We start from the raw sequence: 19,002 nt of genomic DNA, 5'->3' as shown, positions 1-19,002 counted from the left end.
GGGAGCCACTATGACTAAAATAGGGCACAATAATAAAAAAAAATTATCCAGAGGATGATTGTAGTTAGCCAAAGCCAGAATGGACCTTATATCGGATTGTCAATGTACATGGTACTAGATATTTGTTGTAGCCATAAAAATAAAGACCTTTAATAAAGCATTAAGGCTATAATGACTTCCTGTAATAAAATGTTCTAATATGCCCTATAATATAACTAAGTTGAAAAAATGTATGCTCGTATGTACTGAAGATTGCTTTTGGGCGCTGTATAATGCTGTTGGCTACATTTTCATTTCATGGAGGATGTATACCGAAAAAATGACTTTATTTGTGGAGTAGCTCATCTTATAGCCTTGCTTTAAACAGTATCAATAATAGCTAACATTTATTGAGTTTGACTTTTTTCCAAGCATTTCACATGTATTAACTCAGTTTATTGTTACAATAAACCTGAGAGGTCAAAAGTATTATTCTGCTCCTTTTCCCAGTATAAATGAGAAAACTGAGGCAAAGGGCAGTTACATAACTTACCCAAAGTCACACAGCTAGGCAGGGGTCAAGGTGCGACCTTGAGCAGGGTGCTAACCACTCTGCATACTGATCCTAACTCTAAAGCAGGGCTGGAGGTCTGTACAGGGCACACCCAGTTCTTTTCTACTATAGTTAAATGCATATTAGAAAGATTTCTTTCCTGCATCAGAATAAGAAACTTCCAGTTCATCCAGAAATGGTTTAACTCATTAAATATAAGTTTAAGAAAAGAGAGTCTAGCACATGCCCAGACTTGAATCTGATGGAAGGTGTTATCCAATCCTGTAAGAGCTTGTCCGAATGGAGACCTAAACCTTTAAGCCATAATTAAGGGGCTGTTTCTTTAGCACAGAGTTAATAACTGGCAAGTTTGGGTAATTTAGCTCAGTGCTTCTCAAATTTGGGCACTCATACACACCTTGGGATTTGTGGTAGTTGACAGAGACTGAGTATCCCCAGAAAAAAACCTACTTGGTGTGTTGCCTTCACTTGAAGATTTTGGATAAAAATAAGTTCATGCTTGATTAAAATATTTTCACAAGAAAGCAAACAAAGATATTTTCTAAGCTTCTAGGAGAAAATACAAGATTTTGTGTTTCATGCTTTGACAGAAAGGTTCATGTTCTACCCTGGATTCAAAGAAGAACAGGTACATTTTCTGAGGCCTCAGGGCACGTGGTAGAAACATTTGAGAAACAACTCTAGCCCAGTGGTTCTCAACCTTCTGGTCCTTTAAATACAGTTCCTCATGTTGTGACCCAACCATAAAATTATTTTTGTTGCTACTTCATAACTGTAATGTTGCTACTGTTATGAATCGTAATGTAAATATCTGATATGCAGGATGGTCTTAGGCGACCCCTGTGAAAGGGTCGTTCGACCGCCAAAGGGGTCGCGACCCACAGGTTGAGAACCACTGGTCTAGCCTCTAACCAGTTCTGATACACAAAGGTAAACACCAAAGGAAAATAATCAGTAACCATGGCAAACACTTATTCTGTTCCTGAAAGATTATTCCGTAGGTGATGAAAGGTGTGCAAATAGTCAGTAGTCCACTGCTGTCCCTCCTCCAGTCTCATTTGCCATAAACTTTCCCCTCTTTCTTCAACAGTCCCTCTACTCCATACAGGAGTCAAGAGGTTAAATAAAATCAGATCATTTTATTTTCCTGGTTAGTATCCTTTATTGGATTCCGAATGCACTTAAAATAAAACCTACGCATTTTCATCATTACCTACGAAGTCCTATGTCGTCCAGCTCCTGACTCCCTCTCTAACCTAATTTTCTGCAATGCTCCCATTAATTAGTTCATTTCTTCCCAGCCAAGCTGGACTTCCTTATGTTCCAGGAACACACTAAATCTATTCCTGCCTCAGTGACTCTGAGGCCTTGCTATTGCTATTTTCTCTCCCCGGAATGTTCTTTCTCTGAACTTTATACCACCACTTTTTTTTTTCTCTTTTGTTCATGTCTCAGTTCATATGCCATCTCCTCAGAAAGGAATTCCCTGGTTATCCTACTTAATATTATTCTCTTCCCCAATCACTCTCTATCACATTAGTCCTTTATTTTTTTTTTTATAACACTTACCACTATGTTAACTCACTTATCTGTACAGCTCTTATTCAATACACTAGGTTGTAAACTCCATGAGGAGAGGAATCTTATCTGGTGTGTTCACCATTGTAACTTTGTCACTAATAACTGTGCTTGACACATGGTAGAAACTGAATATCGATGGAATGATTAAACAAATAAATGAATGAAAGAAAGAAAAATAACTGGAATGCATTTTAGATACTATATCCAGTAAGCTAGTGTTCTATCATTTGGGGAGAATAGAATGGAGACAGAATCTAGTCCAATGGGTTCATATTTATTTAGTAAATAGGGAAGTCAAACTGGTCAACATTGAAGTCACAATTTAGAGTGGTCCTTGAAAGCTTCTGAGGACAAGAAATCTTTCCCAAGACTTTATTTAGCTTTTGCTTATTCATCAACCAAATTAGGTGAGGGAACAATACATGGAACATATCAGAAAGACGCCTGGGTATCCTGAGTTTAGGGTCAGGTCAACTTGATTCCCGTCACTAGGAAATAATATATCAATCACAGCTATGGTTTAGAACCCTGGCTTTCATAATGACATTTATCACATTCATAACTTGGGAAATTGTCCCCATATCTAGGAAGAGTAGTTTTATTCTGCATCCCCAAATTTTTTGGTGTCATTTTAGTGCCGATGATTTATTTGTATATCTTGAGCATATTTAGCCTGATGAGGAGAGGTGTGTAGCTGTGTCTCCTCTGGGTGACCAGAGAAGACTTGGCTCAGTAGAAGTGGAATCCATATTGTAGGTACTGCTCATAGATGATCATTGATTGATTTTAGCTTTAAAAATATAGATTTTTTTTATTGATTTCAGAGAAGAAGGGAGAGGGAGAGAGAGATAGAAACATCAATGATGAAAGAGAATCATTGATCAGCTGCCTCCTGCATGCCCTTTACTGGGGATCGAGCCCGCAGCCAAGACATGTGCCCTGACCTGGAATCGAACCATGACCCCCTGGTTCATAGGTCAACACTCAACCACTGAGCTACTCGGCTGGGCAATTGTAGCTTTGTGTAATTGTTACCTTCTGACTTCACCCAAAAAGAAAAAATAAGTGAACATCATCTGAGAGGAATGGAAAGAGTGCTAGTTTGGGTGTCTGAAGACATTCTAAGTCTGATTCTATCTTTTACAAGTATGGGACTTAGGATAGCTAACGAATCGTGCTGGTTCTTGTGTTCCTTACCTAACAAATGGAAGAAGATTAGACTCTATATTCATTTGTAGCCCTTCCAATTCTGATAGTCTATAATTCCCTGTGCTATAAACCCATCTCAGCATCATTGAAATAGCTTTCTTTTCCAAACATAGAAGGGCAGAATATTGCATCACTTTGATTTATAGGGGACTCAATTGGCTTTCTACTAAGAGAATTTTACCCAAGGACTTTTTGTTTATGCTCTCTTTCATAAATCAATAGAAAAACAAAATTTCCTAGTTTACTCAGGTATACATTTCCTTAACAGTAAGAAAGAGATTTATTGAAGAATTCCAGCTAAGTCATTCTAATAAAAATCCTTTAAAAATTCTTATGACATTTTTCAACAAAAGTGAAGAATGAAGAAAATAGAGAAATATTTCTTATAACAGAGTAAGATATTATGAGCATATGAAATAAAAGGCTGCCAATTTGGTAAGGTTTTATAGGTTATTGAAGATTCCTTTTTCACAGAAATCTTTCTCCATCAGCCCGAGTCCCATCATTAAAGATTCATTCCCTTTATTTACTATTTTAGGAAAGTATAAAGCAGGTATTAAATATAAGCTATTATAATATCTTGGTAATTTTACTATTAAATAATAATTTTATATAGCCCTCTAAAGTTGACAACTTTCATGCATATTATCACATGAAAACCTCATCATTCCATGAAGAAATTAGAAGATCCTTTATCTAAATCTATAGATGAGAAAATCAAGACTCTTAGAAATTAAATGACTTGTTCAGGGTCATCTAGGCAAGTAGTAGGACTGAGATTAGAACCCAGCCTCCTGAGTAAGCCCCGTTCTCTTTATCCAATATTTCTCCTTGGAAAGAGACTGCATGACACAGGAGGTCAGGATATGGAGATGAAGCCTTTAAAGACAGGCTGACTGACCTGAATTAAAATTCTGTATGTGCTATTTCTTTGCTGTGTCATATAAAGTAATGACTTAAATTCATTTTTGTTTCCTGTAAAAAATCAAGAATAAGAATGTGATATAAATAATATAGGGCAATCGTATACATTACAGCACTTAGTGTTAATAATGCATAGTGTAGTCTTTTTGTTTTTACCACTTGATGTATTTTTAATCTTACAACTAGGTTGAGAGAAAGGATAGGGACATAAAGATAATTTAAAGAGAGGTACTATTTCTTTTTATGAGCCTTACATTTCAAACTGTAATAGTTGTTTTCATTAGATTCTATTTCTCACTCTTCCTTGAGTACACACTGCTATCCCCTACCCAAATGTCCTTCCTGGTATCTTGACTCTCTAATGAATGCCTACACATTTTTTCAGGCTCAAACTCCAGAGTTATCTCATCTTTAACACTTTCTCTGATGCCATAGGCTGTTCTTGTGGCATTCATGCAAAACTCAAATTCTCTAATACATATTTATGAAGTGCCTCCTGTGGTGCTAGGGAACTCTGCTAGAGCCACATGAGAACACTTCATAGAACTGATCTAATTTTGTTTGTTTCTCTAAGGCAGCGGTCTCAACCTGTGGGTCGCAACCCCTTTGGGGTTGAATGACCCTTTCACAGGTGTCGCCAAAGACCATTGGAAAACACATATATAATTACATATTGTTTTTGTGATTAATCACTATGCTTTAATTATGTTCAATTTGTAACAATGAAATTGGGGGTCACTCCAACATGAGGAACTGTATTAAAGGGTCGCGGCATTAGGAAGGGTGAGAACCACTGCTCTAAGGAGTTCCCACACATTGGGATTTTACAGACCTTTTATGTTTAAAAAGTGAGGACTAATGTAGAAATACCAACTTTTAATTTTCTAAGTAAGGATATAATGAGCCATCACACAAGAAATGGCATTTGATACCAAAATATAAAATCTCTGGATTAAAAAAAAATTAATAGGTAAGCTTTTTAGAAACTTCATAGAAGAGGCCTGCATTATCAGGGAACAGGCCTTGGGGGATTCACTGGTTTAAATGTATTTTTGTCCCAATTTGATAGTTCTTAGAGATATTTTTTTCTTATTCACATTTACATTCCTAGTGCAGTGCTCTCTGCCTAGTAGGAAGTACTCAATAAATGTTTATGAATGAGGCAGTGAATTTTCCTCTGAGCAAATACTTCTGAGATCCGTGGCAATGTCGGCAGTGCAGAGCACCTGTGAGAGGATGGGGTAGCAGTGAGAGAGCACTGGAGTTGTGCGTGTGCTGATATAATTTACTTCCAAGTTTGCCAGGCACCAGCCATTCAGAAGATTTTTGCAGAGTTATAAATGAGGTTGTCTGGCCAGAGAACAAGTGAGGAGGCAGGGCAAGAAGTAAGATACTGGGGTATCCTATATAATAAAAGCCTAATATGCTAAGTGTTTGTTTGTCTGGTCATTCGTCCAACTAATCAAAGTGTAATATGCTAATGATATGCTAAGGCCACTCAACTACTTGGTATGATGTGCACTGACCACCAGGGGGCGGACGCTCTGACTGGTAGGTTAGCTTGCTGCTTGTGTCTGGCCAATCAGGACTGAGTGAGATGGGCCAGACATGCCCTGGAGTCCTCCTGTGTCCCTCCCCAGCTCCGATTGTGCATTGGTGGGGTCCCTCAGCCTGGCCTGCACCCTCTTTCAATCCAGGACCCCTCAGGAGATGTTGGAGAGCTGGTTTTGGCCTGATCTCACACAACGCAGGAGCTTCCCCCTGGTGGTCAGTGCACTCCCACAGGGGGAGCACTGCTTAGCCAGAAGCTGGGCTCACAGCTGGCGATCTCAGAGGTGGTGGCCAGAGCCTCTGCCACCTCCGTGGCAGGACTAACCATGTCTGACTGATGGCTTAGGCCCGCTTCCCACTGGGAGCAGGCCTAAGTTGTCAGTCGGACATCCCCTGAGGGCTCCCAGACTGTGAGAGTGCGCAGGCTGGCCTGAGGGATCCCCCCCCCACCCCCAGAGTGCACGGATTTTGTGCACCAGGCCACTAGTATCATTATAAAAAGAAATGGATTATCTTCCTGGAGCATAATTTAAAATATTACATATGACATTTTACATCCATTAAAAATTATAATAAGTATAGCTATAGTAAATAGATAACATTCATTTAATATTCACTGTGTCAGGCAGTGTTATAAGTTGTTTGCATGCATTGTGCACTTAATCATTACAACAACCTGTTGAGGTGATGTGATTACTATTCCCGTTATACTGATGAAGAAACTGAGGCTTGAGCTGGTTAAATGATTTGCCCAGCATCACACAGTTAGCCAGTGGTAGAAGTAGGTTCAATCCTGACACATTTGTTTTTAGAGTTTATCAAAACTCTTGGATCCCTTTCTAGCTATATATTTCTTCAATGAGCAGAGTTTTAAATGAGAAAATTAAAATGTTGCTCTCTAGCCAGGATGATAAAGCTTGCAGGGTATCCAGTTGTTTTCCACTTAAAAGCTGTGTGACCATAAGCAAATTCCTTAACACCTTTGAGCTTCAATTTCTACATCTCTAAAATGGGGATGAAAGCCCTTCTTTCTGTGTTTTGGGGAGGATTAAATGGATAATATCTCTAAAATAGCTAGCAAAGAGTGTGGATTATAAAGGGGGTTTCATAATGTTAATTCACTAAGGAGCCTAGTAAGATAAAATATTTTTGAATTGAAATCATATTAAATATTAGAGATAGGATGAGAGCAAACAGATCATTACTCTGGTGAATAAAGATGCCTAAATTTACAGAATTCTTTGGAGAGCCATGAGGATTACTTTGCTGCAGCCCTCATTTCAATTAAGAACATGGAGATCAGATATTTCAGCATGGGGATAAGTTATATTTGATTTACACCACAGATGCACTTTTGGAGCATCTCAACATTCCATTCCGTGGCTATAGGTCTAAGAAGCTACTTCAGCAAACCTGAAATTGCAAGATAAATGGAAAGTGCTTAATCATTTGAAAAGAAATAGCAAGCATGCCTGGGTACCAGTGAGACCATTTTGAAAGACTGACAAATGCCTTCATTAAATAGTCAGAATATAAAATTAAAAGAGTTCATCTCTAGTGTTTTTACACAAACACTTTCAGAAAAACGTGTACATATCTATATGTAATCTCATTTTGGGAAAAAGTATTGTTCACCGAGAAAAGCACGTTGCAGAACAATGTGTTAAATATGAACTTCTTTTGTAAAAACAGTGTTGAGCCCCTCCCATATCGTAGTCTGCATTTTACGGATGGATATAAACACGGAGAAGGTGTGAATGGTTCATTCCAGGATGTCACAGTGGGAACCTCGAGACTGGTTGGCCTGAGAAAATTTGTGGAGAGAGTTTTGCTTCTTGAATATCTTTGTATTGTTTCACTAAATGCAGTGAGTATAGATTACTTTGGACCAAAAATATTTAAAGATATAGAAGAAAAAATGTACACTTAAAAAAAAATCTTTATCTACCCATTCATTTATTAATTAACCCATATTTATTGAATCCCTAGTAGGAATGATTAAAGACTGGTCTTCTCTGTGAACTGTCAGACTTGACTTCTTCAGAGGCAAGCTGGCTAACCATGATTTTACTTTGTGGGGTTAGCAACGTGATTCTGTGCTCTGTCCTAAAATCCCATCCTGTTCCCCATGGGGATTAACAGGATATATTAAATTTAAACCACTTGTAGTTAATTTCACTCCTTTCCACCTGTAGTTATCACATTAGAAGGAGGATTAATTGACTTCCCAATTCCATTGACTTGTGGGTGGTCATAGGTGGCAAGAGGCGGAGTTTAGAGTCAAAAGATAGGAGTTTCAGTTCTGATTCTTTCGTTCATCAGACATGAAATATTGGTATGATACTTCCTTCTTTTTGAACTCTCAGCACCATCCTCCCTCTGGAAGTAATAATACTTTTCTTACAGTATGGCTATAAAGCTCCAGTAGGATCATATATTAAACGTCTTAAAAAGTGCAAAGTGATGGATAAGTATATATTACTATTTCTCCACAAAGAATTTGCGATTTTGCTTCCTAACAGGGATCAATGACACATGGTGACACGTATTTGCAGATTTCCACCGGAAGTAAGACTATCATTAAGTTTGAATGGCGCTAAGAAGTTTCCGTTAGCCCCAAAGCAACAGCTGACACATTAGGCAAATTAAGTTTCTTCCTGGTAATGACCACAAACCCAATTAACCAACAAGCATATCTGACCTGGTGTAATCGTCCTCAATAAGCATGTGCTTTGGAATTGGTGAGTACCTTCCCGGAGAGATGGGCGGCAGGGAGGTTTTATATTCTAAAGTGCCATTGTTGCCAGAAAGTAGATGGTTTTCCATCGGTGGAGAATAAGCTACGAGGTGAAAAAAGAAAAGAAAAGAAAAAAACCCTGTTATGTGGGTGATTCGATGTCTCATGCTATGGTTTTGTTAAAAACAGAAAGGCTTCGCTACATGCCAAGGATTTTCTTGTCCTCCAGGAGGGGGCGGGTGCTGCTTGTTGGCATTTAATATGTATGAGCACAAAGTGACCTTTAGGATTGGAACGATATAATAGCAGTTATACTATAAGCCCTGTTAGCATAATTAGGTGAAGCGAGGAATTGGAGGAGAGATTGAGCACACATGTTTTCAGAATGATGATTAATTTTTCTGCTGAAATAAAAATGTTAGCTTTCTAAGGACAGAGTTCACATTCTTTTCACATAATTACTATCCAATCATCAAAAGCAGAAGGTTCCTAGAACAAGTTCTTGTAGATATTTTAATAAAAAATCTGCTGTACTCACAGAGCAGGAAGACTAAGAACTCTGGCCTTCTTTTCTATTCACCGCCCCCCCCCCCCTAATTCATCTCCTTTTTGGGAGACTGAAAACCCCTCCTTACTGGGTCTCCTGTCCTCCTCTTTCCATTTTACACATTGAGAATTCCAGCTCTGATCATGCTGTTCTCTAGCTTAAATGCTCTTAATTGCCAGGAGAGTATTGAATATTTCCTCTCCCTTTCACTGTTCTTACGAGATTGGTCCATTTCCAATCTCCCTTCCACATGTCCTATGGCCTTCAAACAAAGCCTGTCTGTCCTTCACAACATCTGTACCTTCGTTCCACTCTATTCACTGCAACAATTTCTGCCTCTTACCCCATCTCTGATATTGAAATCTCATCCATTCTCCAGGATAATTTTCAAATGCCACCTTCTGCATATTTTTTAATCTTCTAAATAAAGGTAATATTCCTTCCTTTAAATGCCCAAAGGATATATATTTTTTACCTCTTTCCTGGCCTATGCATCCTTTTATTTTGCCCTATGTTGCTGCTATTTATATATCTGAATTAGTGTTCCTTCCAATGGAAGCCATGGTGGTATCTCCTTTGTAAATCGCCTATTATCTCACAAGGTGTTTTGTACATATTAAAGTTACTCAATACATATTTCTTATTTGAATAGCAAGTTTTGTTTTCTCTCTTTTCTCTCTTTTGCATTGTCCTTATAAGCCCTCATGAAGTGGCTCACAGAGTATCAAGGCTGATTTTTCTAAGTTCATCCAGTTTGAAACACTTTGAAGTTCAATCTCTTTCATATCCTAAGGTAAGACTGATCTCAGATTACTACCTGCTTGAAAAAAAGACATATCTGGGGGCAAGTCATTTTAGAATCACCATTAAGAAAAGCAATAGTTAATGTAATGGGGAGGTAACAAAACTATTCAACCTGTAAATTTCTCTCAAGAGAAATTTAAATCTAAATCTAAGAGAGGTTAACCGATTTGCTTAAGACCATAGTGCTAATTAATGGCAGGTCCTGAAGACATTCTGGGTTCCTAACTTTACAAGTGGCTCCTCAAAATCTGAGAAAACTTACTGATGTCAACAAAACTGTTCCTTAAACTCAATAAAAAAATGAATTGCTTCACAATTAGGTCCATTAAGACAGAACTTTAGGTAAAGTTCTTGTTGACCTATTAAGAAGAGTTCTAGAAAAGACAGGCCAGCACAGCATCTCATAGTTAGTTGTTGCCCTAGAAATCCCTACCTTCAACCCACCTTTACTGCCTTAGTGACCAACAAGTTTATCTGGCTTCTCTACCAATATAACAAAATCAGGTAAAGGTAAGAGCTATGATGATGGTGATTACAGACCATAATTTCATCAAATATAAGTCCCCCCTACCCCTCCCCGCCTACCAAGAAGAAGCATAGTATTTTCCTGGGTCTATTTTGCCAGCCTGTCTTTTCCACTCTGCTATTATATAGATTTGAACTAGGAAGAGAAAATATTATGGCATGAGAGCCATTATGCATTAGGGACTTAAGAAATAGCCCTTAAAAATGTGCTGCTCCTATGTTATTGTAACCACACCGTCTACAACATACATTATTAAGCCTTCCCACAGTGGCGGACCTGCCAAATCATCAGGGTGTCTCACCTTCAAAATGCTAGGCAACCAGGGAGTAGAGCACAGGATCCCTCTGAAGTATTTCCACAGGCTTAACAAATGGGAAGGTGCGAGCATAGGACTTTGCCAAGTTTTGCAGAATTCCAATTTCCCAAACCTGGCATGCTATTCAAAGATGACACAGAGGGTGGTACTTACAGTGAGTAATATCAGGTGGACCATAAGGATCAGTCATATAAATGGTGGTGGGCTTGCCAACTTTTAGATAAACTACATCTGACGTGTTCTTCAATATTGCTACTGCCTCTTCATGTGTTACTTCTTCTAAACTGTAGTTGTTTACCTGAGAGGTGAAAAAATTCAATATTAGAGTCAAAACTCTGCAGGTGAAGGGAAATACTCAGGCAAGAAGATACATAGAATGTTGACCTCATTTCAAGAATAAATTGCAATGATTACAGTCCAGTATCTATTTCATACTTTGGCAGAACAGATAGGTTAATGGCATCAGCCCAAGCAGGTAAGATACAGCTATTGATGCTAAAAAACAAGGTTGCTTCTGCCTTTTTCTGTGATGAAGCAATACATTATAACAGCAAGCAGAATACTCTTTGTGGAAAAGTGAAAGCAGTGGTCAAATGTCTTTCTTATTATGCTATAATTTTTGTGATTACAAAAGTAATACATATTCATTGAACTAAAAAAAAAAGAAAAAAATTATCTGTAATCTCCCTATTTCGATATACTGTATTTCTATAGACAATTCTGACTGCATTATACACATTGTTTTGGAATCTGCTTTTTAAATCTACAGTGAGCACTTGTCCATATTTTGAATGTACTTCAGTAACATGAGTTTTGTTTTCTACAGAGCACTGTCTTGCATGGCTAAAACATAATGATTTCACTAATCTCTTACTGGAGCACCTTTAGTTTGCTTCTAATTTTTTTTTGGTAGAAGTGATGTTGCAGTAAACCTTTTCTATATTTGTGCACAACTTTGCTGATTTCTTCATACAAATAGAATTGCTGGACCAAACTGCATGAATAAATATGACAAGACTTCTCATACCTATTCCCAAAGTGCTCTCTGGAAACATGGACCAGTTTACTCTTACACCAACTATTGAAAAGCCCCTATTTTCCTCAACTTCACCAAACTTGGCTTTTCTTACTTTAAAAATTGTTCCCATAAAAATGTCCCATTTAACATGAGTCTGTCTTCTAAGGAAAGAGTGCTCATGTTGGGACCTAGGGCTTTGCAGGTGAGCGAGTTCAAGGGTACCCTATTGCCAGTGGCTTGCACAGCAACCCCTCTTTGTTTATTGGACAGAACAGCCTGGGTTACAAGTGCAGTTATCACTCCATGGCAGTGGCATTGCAGTGGTTCTCGGCAGTACTTCTCTTCAATGGTTTTAAAATATTCAGGAAGTATTTTAAGTACCTAGGTTATCCTTATTAGGCTATTCTTTTATTATGATACTAGAGGCCTGTTGCACGAAAAGATTCGTGCAATAGGCCTTCCCTTCCCTGGCTGCCAGCACTGGTTTTCCTCTGGCACCTGGCACCCAGGCCTTCGCTCTGGCCAGAGCCACCTTCAGCGCCTTCGCTGCTCCAGCCGGAGCCGCCTTCAGTCTTCGCTCCACGTTTCGCGCCTATGTATGCAAATTAACTGCCATCTTTGTTGGTGGTTAATTTGCATATCTTGCTGATTAGCCAATGGGAGACATAGCAAAGGTATGGTCAATTATCCTGTTTGTCTATTATTAGATTAGACTAGGGGCCCAATGCACAAAATTCGTGCTAGAGTAGGCCTTCCTTCCCCCAGCTGCCGGCACCAGCTTTCCTCTGGCACCCTGGACCCAGGCTTCCCTCATAGCCCTGGCTTCATCCAGAAGGTCATCTGGAAGGTCGTCTAGAAGGACTTTGGTCTAATTAGCATATTACGTTTTTATTATTATAGATTCTTACTTAGTTTCTGCTGAAATAATGTAGATTAAAATAAATGTGCCACGATTGGATCCTTGCATATTCTCTGTACTATCTAAATAGCAAGTTAGTTATAAACACCTTTCAGCATTGCCTTTTTCTTTTGGCCTCATGTTGTTATATAAGTTCCATAGACCATTCATCCTTGGTGGTGTAGCCCAAGTTAGGGACCCTGGAACCAGAGGGAAATGAACCTGACTGATGAGTATGAATTCTGACTGTGAACTCTCTGGTAAGCTGTAAGCCTCACCATATGTTCCTGTAGATTTTTCCTAGATAAAAAACATTCCCTTAAATTCTTTTGTGCATTTAATGTCTAGCACTTGCTCATTCATTGATCAAATGTTTATTGAATACCCATTATGTGTCAGTCACTGTTTTATGTATTAGAGTTATAGCAGTAAGCAATAAGAATGACAATCACAGTAGACACTTCTATAGCCTGTATTACACATTAGGCACTATTCTAAATTATTTTACATATATTGAAATAATCAAACCTCACAACAACCTATGAGGTAGCTATTATAACTACCTTCATTATATAGATAAGAAAAGCATGTCTCCAAGAGGTTAAGAATCTGCCCAAAGTCATTGATATAATAAGTGGTAGAGGCAGAATTAAAAGCCAGTCAGTTTGGCACCAGAGAGCACACTTTATTCATCTACGGCAAGCATGTCAAACTCAAAGGCTAACATGGGCCAAATAAACAAGGCATACGGCCCACGAGTGACGAGTTTGACATGCTTGAACTACGGTATATTTCTTCTTCCAGATAGACAAGGTCTCAGCTTCCCTGAAACTCATTTTCTAATACATTCTAAGGACACAGTTGTTTATGGAATGAATGGATAGAATGTATCCGTGCAGAAAAGTGAGAACGTAGAGGGATTTCAGGTGTGGGAACACAGTTGATTATGGCAGCCCTTATGTAATAGAGAAAAAAAATAACAGTAATAATAACAATAGCTAACATTTATTTGAAATCTGCATGTCATATGTTTTCAGTGTACTATGTATAAGTTCTGACATTAATGATATAACTGATCCTGGTTATAGCTCCGTGAGGAAAGCATAAATAATTAGGGCCATTTTACAGATGAGAAAAACCGATGTTTAAAGAGGCTATCTTGCAACAAAGAGGCCACACAGCCTCCAAGGGGCAAAGCCATCAGTTGGATTACAGTCCTCCTGAAAAACAAAAATGAGACTGCCCTTGAGTGCTGGTTCATTGAAACCCAGGGCTTACATCATCTATTCTTTCTCCCTTGAAGAGAACAGAGTCTCCTTCCAAGTTTACATATAGAAGTAACATAAATTCCAAAGTGTTATATAAGCCTGAGTAATCATTATACTTCTTGCTCAATATGGTGGTGACTATATTGTGTCATCCAAATACACTGACATAGTTAAAAGATAAATAAATAAAATGGATAACAGCTAGATATATCTGTCTCTTCGAGACCTTCTTATATATTTGATCACTTGTTTTAGGGCAGTATCACTTGTACCTAAATAATGACTATTTACAAATGATGCTCATATACAGTAATTAAAAATGTGTATTGAAGTAGATGTTTTATCTCAAAAAATTATTACTTAAGGTGGCTGTGAATATTGTGACCAAGGGCTCCAGCATCACCTATGGCATGTGTGTCCCCAAAAATGTATACAAACACTTGGAATAATTATAAAGGCCCTGTTTATTAAAATATATTTCATCTTCAAAATTGAGCTCTCAGTGTGTATACATTTTTTGGGGGGGAGGGGGGACCCTGTATATTGATAAAACAAAATGGAAGAGAAATTTGTTGACATAACACAGAGGGGATGACGAGTCAAGGAATAAAGACTCAAAGGCTAAAAACTGCCTGGATTAGATTATACGTGGCACAGGAGCTCTGTTTTCGACAAGGACTCATTGTCTCTCTCCCCAGGGTAGAGAAAGCACACGGCTCATTAGATTACCCATGAAAAAGAGATGTGGCTAGTGCTTATTAAATTGCATTTTTGCCATTTTTAAGGTGGGCAGTGAAACAGTCTTGAAAATGGTACCTTCAAGCATGTTTTCTGAAAATGATTTTGCTGACAGACTCTTAGACCACAAGGAACATCTTTGGACCTGAAAGCAGATGAGGAGTGGGTGGAGGTGAGGAGTGGGGAAAGAGAGGGTATTGGGGGAGTAATTTATAATGGTGGTAGGTCAGTCTGCTTTTATTTGTGACAAGGAAGTGTTGGACAATTTACACAGATTTTAGACATGGAATGAGTGGATGCTTTTGTGTCATACAGACCTGGATCTGAATCCTTGTCCTGGCACTTTCTAGCTGTGTGACCTTGGGAAACTTATCTCACCTTCTTGGCCTCAGTTTTGACATGTGTAAATAGGGATGATAAGAATCACTGGATTTAAACGCACTGACCTATGTACAGTGACAGGTGCACTGAAGTACTTATTAATGGTAGCTCTTATTAGCATTACTATTGTCATCATCCATCCCTTTTCCCAGGAAACAGAAATTCTTGGTGAAATTTTGTGCTGAGCATTTTCCTGTAAACATCTGTGAACTGATGAGTTTAATTGGGGTACTGTTGATGAGGCTTCTGTGTGCGTGTGTGTGTTGTTGTTTTTTTAAATCAGAATAGTACAGGATCTGGATCAAAAAGTGCTCTTTTGTGCTGAAGTCTTCAAAATGTTTTTCACAAATGTGGGTTTATTTGGGTTAATTACGTGTGTGCATTCTATGAACCCTCGAGATAAAGGGCCTACAGCTGGAGCTGATTGTACAAAGAGAGAAGGGATATTATACTGATTGGCTAGTTGCTCTTGTCATTGTTTTTCATTGTCTTTTTTCTTTTCTTTTGCACCGAGTATCTGCCTATAATGGTGAACACTGAGCAACTGGCCTGGTTTTATAAAAAAATCATGTGCATCTGAATGAAGTATTTCCATAGAATGTGTGTACAACACGGTGGGGGGTGGGGGAATACATATGTGCAGTATGTCCATTAGGACATATGCAATAGGACCCTGGACTGAGGCCAAGAAAGAGAGGTTGGAGGTGAGATGACTCATCCTCTCAAATAGAGGAGGGAGCTCTGAATCTGAGGACAATGCAGATAAAAGAGGGCAAACCAGCTGAAGGAAGAGGTGCTAGGAGACTTGTCAGAGGGAACATGGCAAGTGTGGTGAGAATTCAAATGAGTGTAAGCACATATACAGGTGTCCCCCCAAAATGCATACACACTTTGAATAATTATTAATTCCAATGGGTTAAATCAGAAAAGAAAGAAACATCAATAGAGTTATCAGTTGTTAAAGTGTATATACTTTTTGGGGGACACCCTGTCCCTGTATATGTGATGGTACAAAGACAGGAGGTGTGGGGGCATGAGAGGTGGGAATAAGGAGGAATGACCCAAGTACTGATGGCGAGATCCTGACCTTCCCATATTCATTCAGGAATACCAAGGTGGTGGGACAAACTGGGAGGTGATCGAGGATGTAAAAGTTACCCAGAACTATGAGGAAATGTGAGACTCTAGGAACACTAAAAAAATGATAAACTCCAAAGTTAACTTTTTAAAAAGGAGACAAAGTCGTTGATCACTAGATCGTATGATAAATTTAAAAGGAGACCAACCTAATGTACTAATGTCAATGATGTAAAAATAAATATGCATAAACTAAAGATTAAAATCTAGGCAGGATATTGAAATTAATTCTTATGGAAAAATTGGCTTTTAAAATAACTATGAATAAATATGAAACTCTAATAATGATTACCTTTGAATAATAAATATTTTCTTATTTATTTTTGGCAATGAGCATGTATTATTTATTGCTAAAATGAAATTAACTCTATTTTTAAATGAGAAAGAATAGAAGTTTAAATAAGAAAGAACATAAACTAAGTGCAGTGGTGTCATGATGAAACACACACAGCAAGATCTCATGGGTGATGGAAATTGGAATGGGAAAGAAGGAAGGTGATTTTTCATGCCCAGTGAATTGACAAAAATTTATTAAAAATAATTTGCCATATTTTAACTTTAGGTGTTTCTAGAAATAAAGTCAACTTGGTATAATGAGAGTAATTTTGAATGTAGAATTGGGTTTCAATTCCCAGATTTATGGATTTTGGTCAGTTAATATGTTTACTGATTGTTTTCTTATAGGTAAAATGTGAGTAATGCTGATTTATTGGTTGATTACTTGTGTTTACAAGAAAGGAATGATACCATGAATCTGAAAAAACACTGTATAATAAAAAGCAGTATATAAATAATAATCAAACATCATAATCAGACATAGTGCTTCTGCCGATCCTGCTACTGGAAATAGTTTCTTTCTGTGCAGGGTTCTTTCTGTGAAAATGATCACCCTTTTCCACAGCACTTCATCCTGCAGTGCCTCTTCCAACCTCAGAAATTGACCTCCAGGGCAATGATTAGATAGTTTTTATCTTTGCATCCCTAACCCCCATCTGATACACATAAATACTAGGCACTTCATCAGTGTTGAAATAATAAGCTAAATAAGTTAAAAAATAACCAAAGGAAAAGTGATCAAAATTCCCCATTTTATAGGGAGAATGAGGCATTTGTACTGACTTTCTATTTTACATTTGTGTCGAGTCAGAGAAGTAAGGATAGGGAATGAAGGTAATTCAACCAACAACACAATTATTGGACACTCATTCTGTGTCAGGCATCTACACTAATAAAAGAGAAACATGGTAATTAGCATACGACCGCTACCCTTCCCATTGGCTAATCAGCATATCCTTATGCAAATTAACTGTCAGCCAAGATGGCGGCCGGCAGCCATGCACTGAAGCGAACAGGGAGGCTTGCTTGCTCCAGTGACGGCAGACTCCAACATTCCCCGCCTGAGTTGCCGGCCTCTCAGCTGCAACTCTAAGCAACTATGTACTATGTTGCAAATAAGAAGCTAAACAAAACACCAGAAACCCGCTTTCAGTCAGCCAGGTTCAGCCAGCCGGACCGCAACATTGTATCAAATACAGAAGGAAAAACAAAGGCCAGAAACCGGCTTACAGCAGCCAAGGCCTCAGAGCTAAAGCTGGCCCAGAATAAAAAAGAAAAAAGAAAAAAAGGAGCTGTTGGGAGCTTTAGTCACCCGCCAGCCGGAAAACGGCCCTCAGCCCCTCACCCAGACTGGCCAGGCACCCCAGTGGGGACCCCCACCCTGATCCAGGACACCCTTCAGGGCAAACCAGCCGGCCCCCACCCGTGCACCAGGCCTCTATTCTCTATAGTAAAAGGGTAATATGCCTCCCAGCACCGGGATCAGCGTGACAGGGGCAGCGCCCAAACCCCCTGATCTCCCTGTGGCTCTGTGAGTGACAGGGGGCGGGGCCACAACCCTCCCTATCCGCCCTGCTCTGTTCGTGACAGGGGAAGGCACCCCAACCCCCTGATCAGCCCTGCTCTGTGCCTGATAGGGGGGAGCTCCCCAATCCCCTGATAGCCCTGCGGCTCTGTGTGTGTGACAGGGGGGAGCTCCCCAACCCCCTGATCGCCCTGCGGCTCTGTGTTTGACAGGGTGCGGCGCCCCAACCCCCCCGCCCCCACAGGTCCTGCTCTGTGTGTGACAGGGTAGAGCCATAACCTCTCCATCGGCCCTGCCCTGAGTGTGACATTGGCGGCGCCCAACCCCCTGATCGGCCCTGCTCTGTGGGTGATAGAGGGTGGCGCCCAACCCCCCTCCACGGGCCTTGCTCTGTGTGTGACGGGGGAGAGCCATAACCTCCCCATTGGCCCTGCCCTGAGTGTGACAGGGTGCAGCGCCCAACCCCCTGATCGACCCTGCTCTGTGGGTGATAGAGGGCGGCGCCCCAACCCCCTGATCGACCCTGCTCTGTGTGTGACAGGGGTACGGAGCCCCCAACCCCCCCTTATTGGGCCCTGGCTCTGTGAGTGACAGGGGGCAGCACCCCAACCCCCTGATCGGCCCTGCTCTGTGAGTGAAAAGGGGGCAGGCCCCCCCCCCCCCGGATTGGCCCCTGTTCTTTGTAAGGAAAGGGGGGTGGGCCCCCCACCCCCCTAATAGGTCCCCCGCTCTTGTGCATGAAAGAGGGGGGGGGGGCCGAAACCTCCCCATTCAGCCCTTGCCTTGGGGGTGGAAAAGGGGGGGGGGGCCCCAAACCCCCCAAATGGGCCCTACCCTGGAGGGGGAATTAGGGGGGGGAGCGAACTTCCCGAATCAACCCTGCTTTGGGGATTGAGGGGGGGGGCGCCCAAACTCCCCAAATTGGCCCCGGCTTTGAGCCTGAAAAGGGGTTG

At 40.0% G+C, this 19,002-nt stretch overlaps 1 protein-coding gene across 7 annotated transcripts in view; it reads right to left on the bottom strand.

Annotated features, from left to right (window-relative positions):
* The window catches only part of DLG2 (discs large MAGUK scaffold protein 2), a 1,152,012-nt gene that overhangs the window by 449,852 nt on the left and 683,158 nt on the right, over positions 1–19,002 (bottom strand). For all 7 annotated transcript variants that reach the window (XM_023762195.1, XM_023762199.1, XM_023762198.1 and 4 more), the window contains 2 exons: positions 10,902–11,046; positions 8,520–8,658 (listed from right to left, as the gene is read on the bottom strand). In XM_023762195.1, the coding sequence (XP_023617963.1) occupies positions 8,520–8,658; positions 10,902–11,046 (284 nt within the window). The remainder of the gene's footprint in view (positions 1–8,519; positions 8,659–10,901; positions 11,047–19,002) is intronic.

The sequence above is a fragment of the Myotis lucifugus genome, unplaced genomic scaffold (assembly GCF_000147115.1).
Source record: "Myotis lucifugus unplaced genomic scaffold, Myoluc2.0 scaffold_236, whole genome shotgun sequence".
In the NCBI taxonomy this organism is placed as follows: Eukaryota; Metazoa; Chordata; class Mammalia; order Chiroptera; family Vespertilionidae; genus Myotis; species Myotis lucifugus.
Note: the sequence above shows the minus strand (reverse complement) of the source record. Positions and strands in the feature narration are given on the sequence as shown.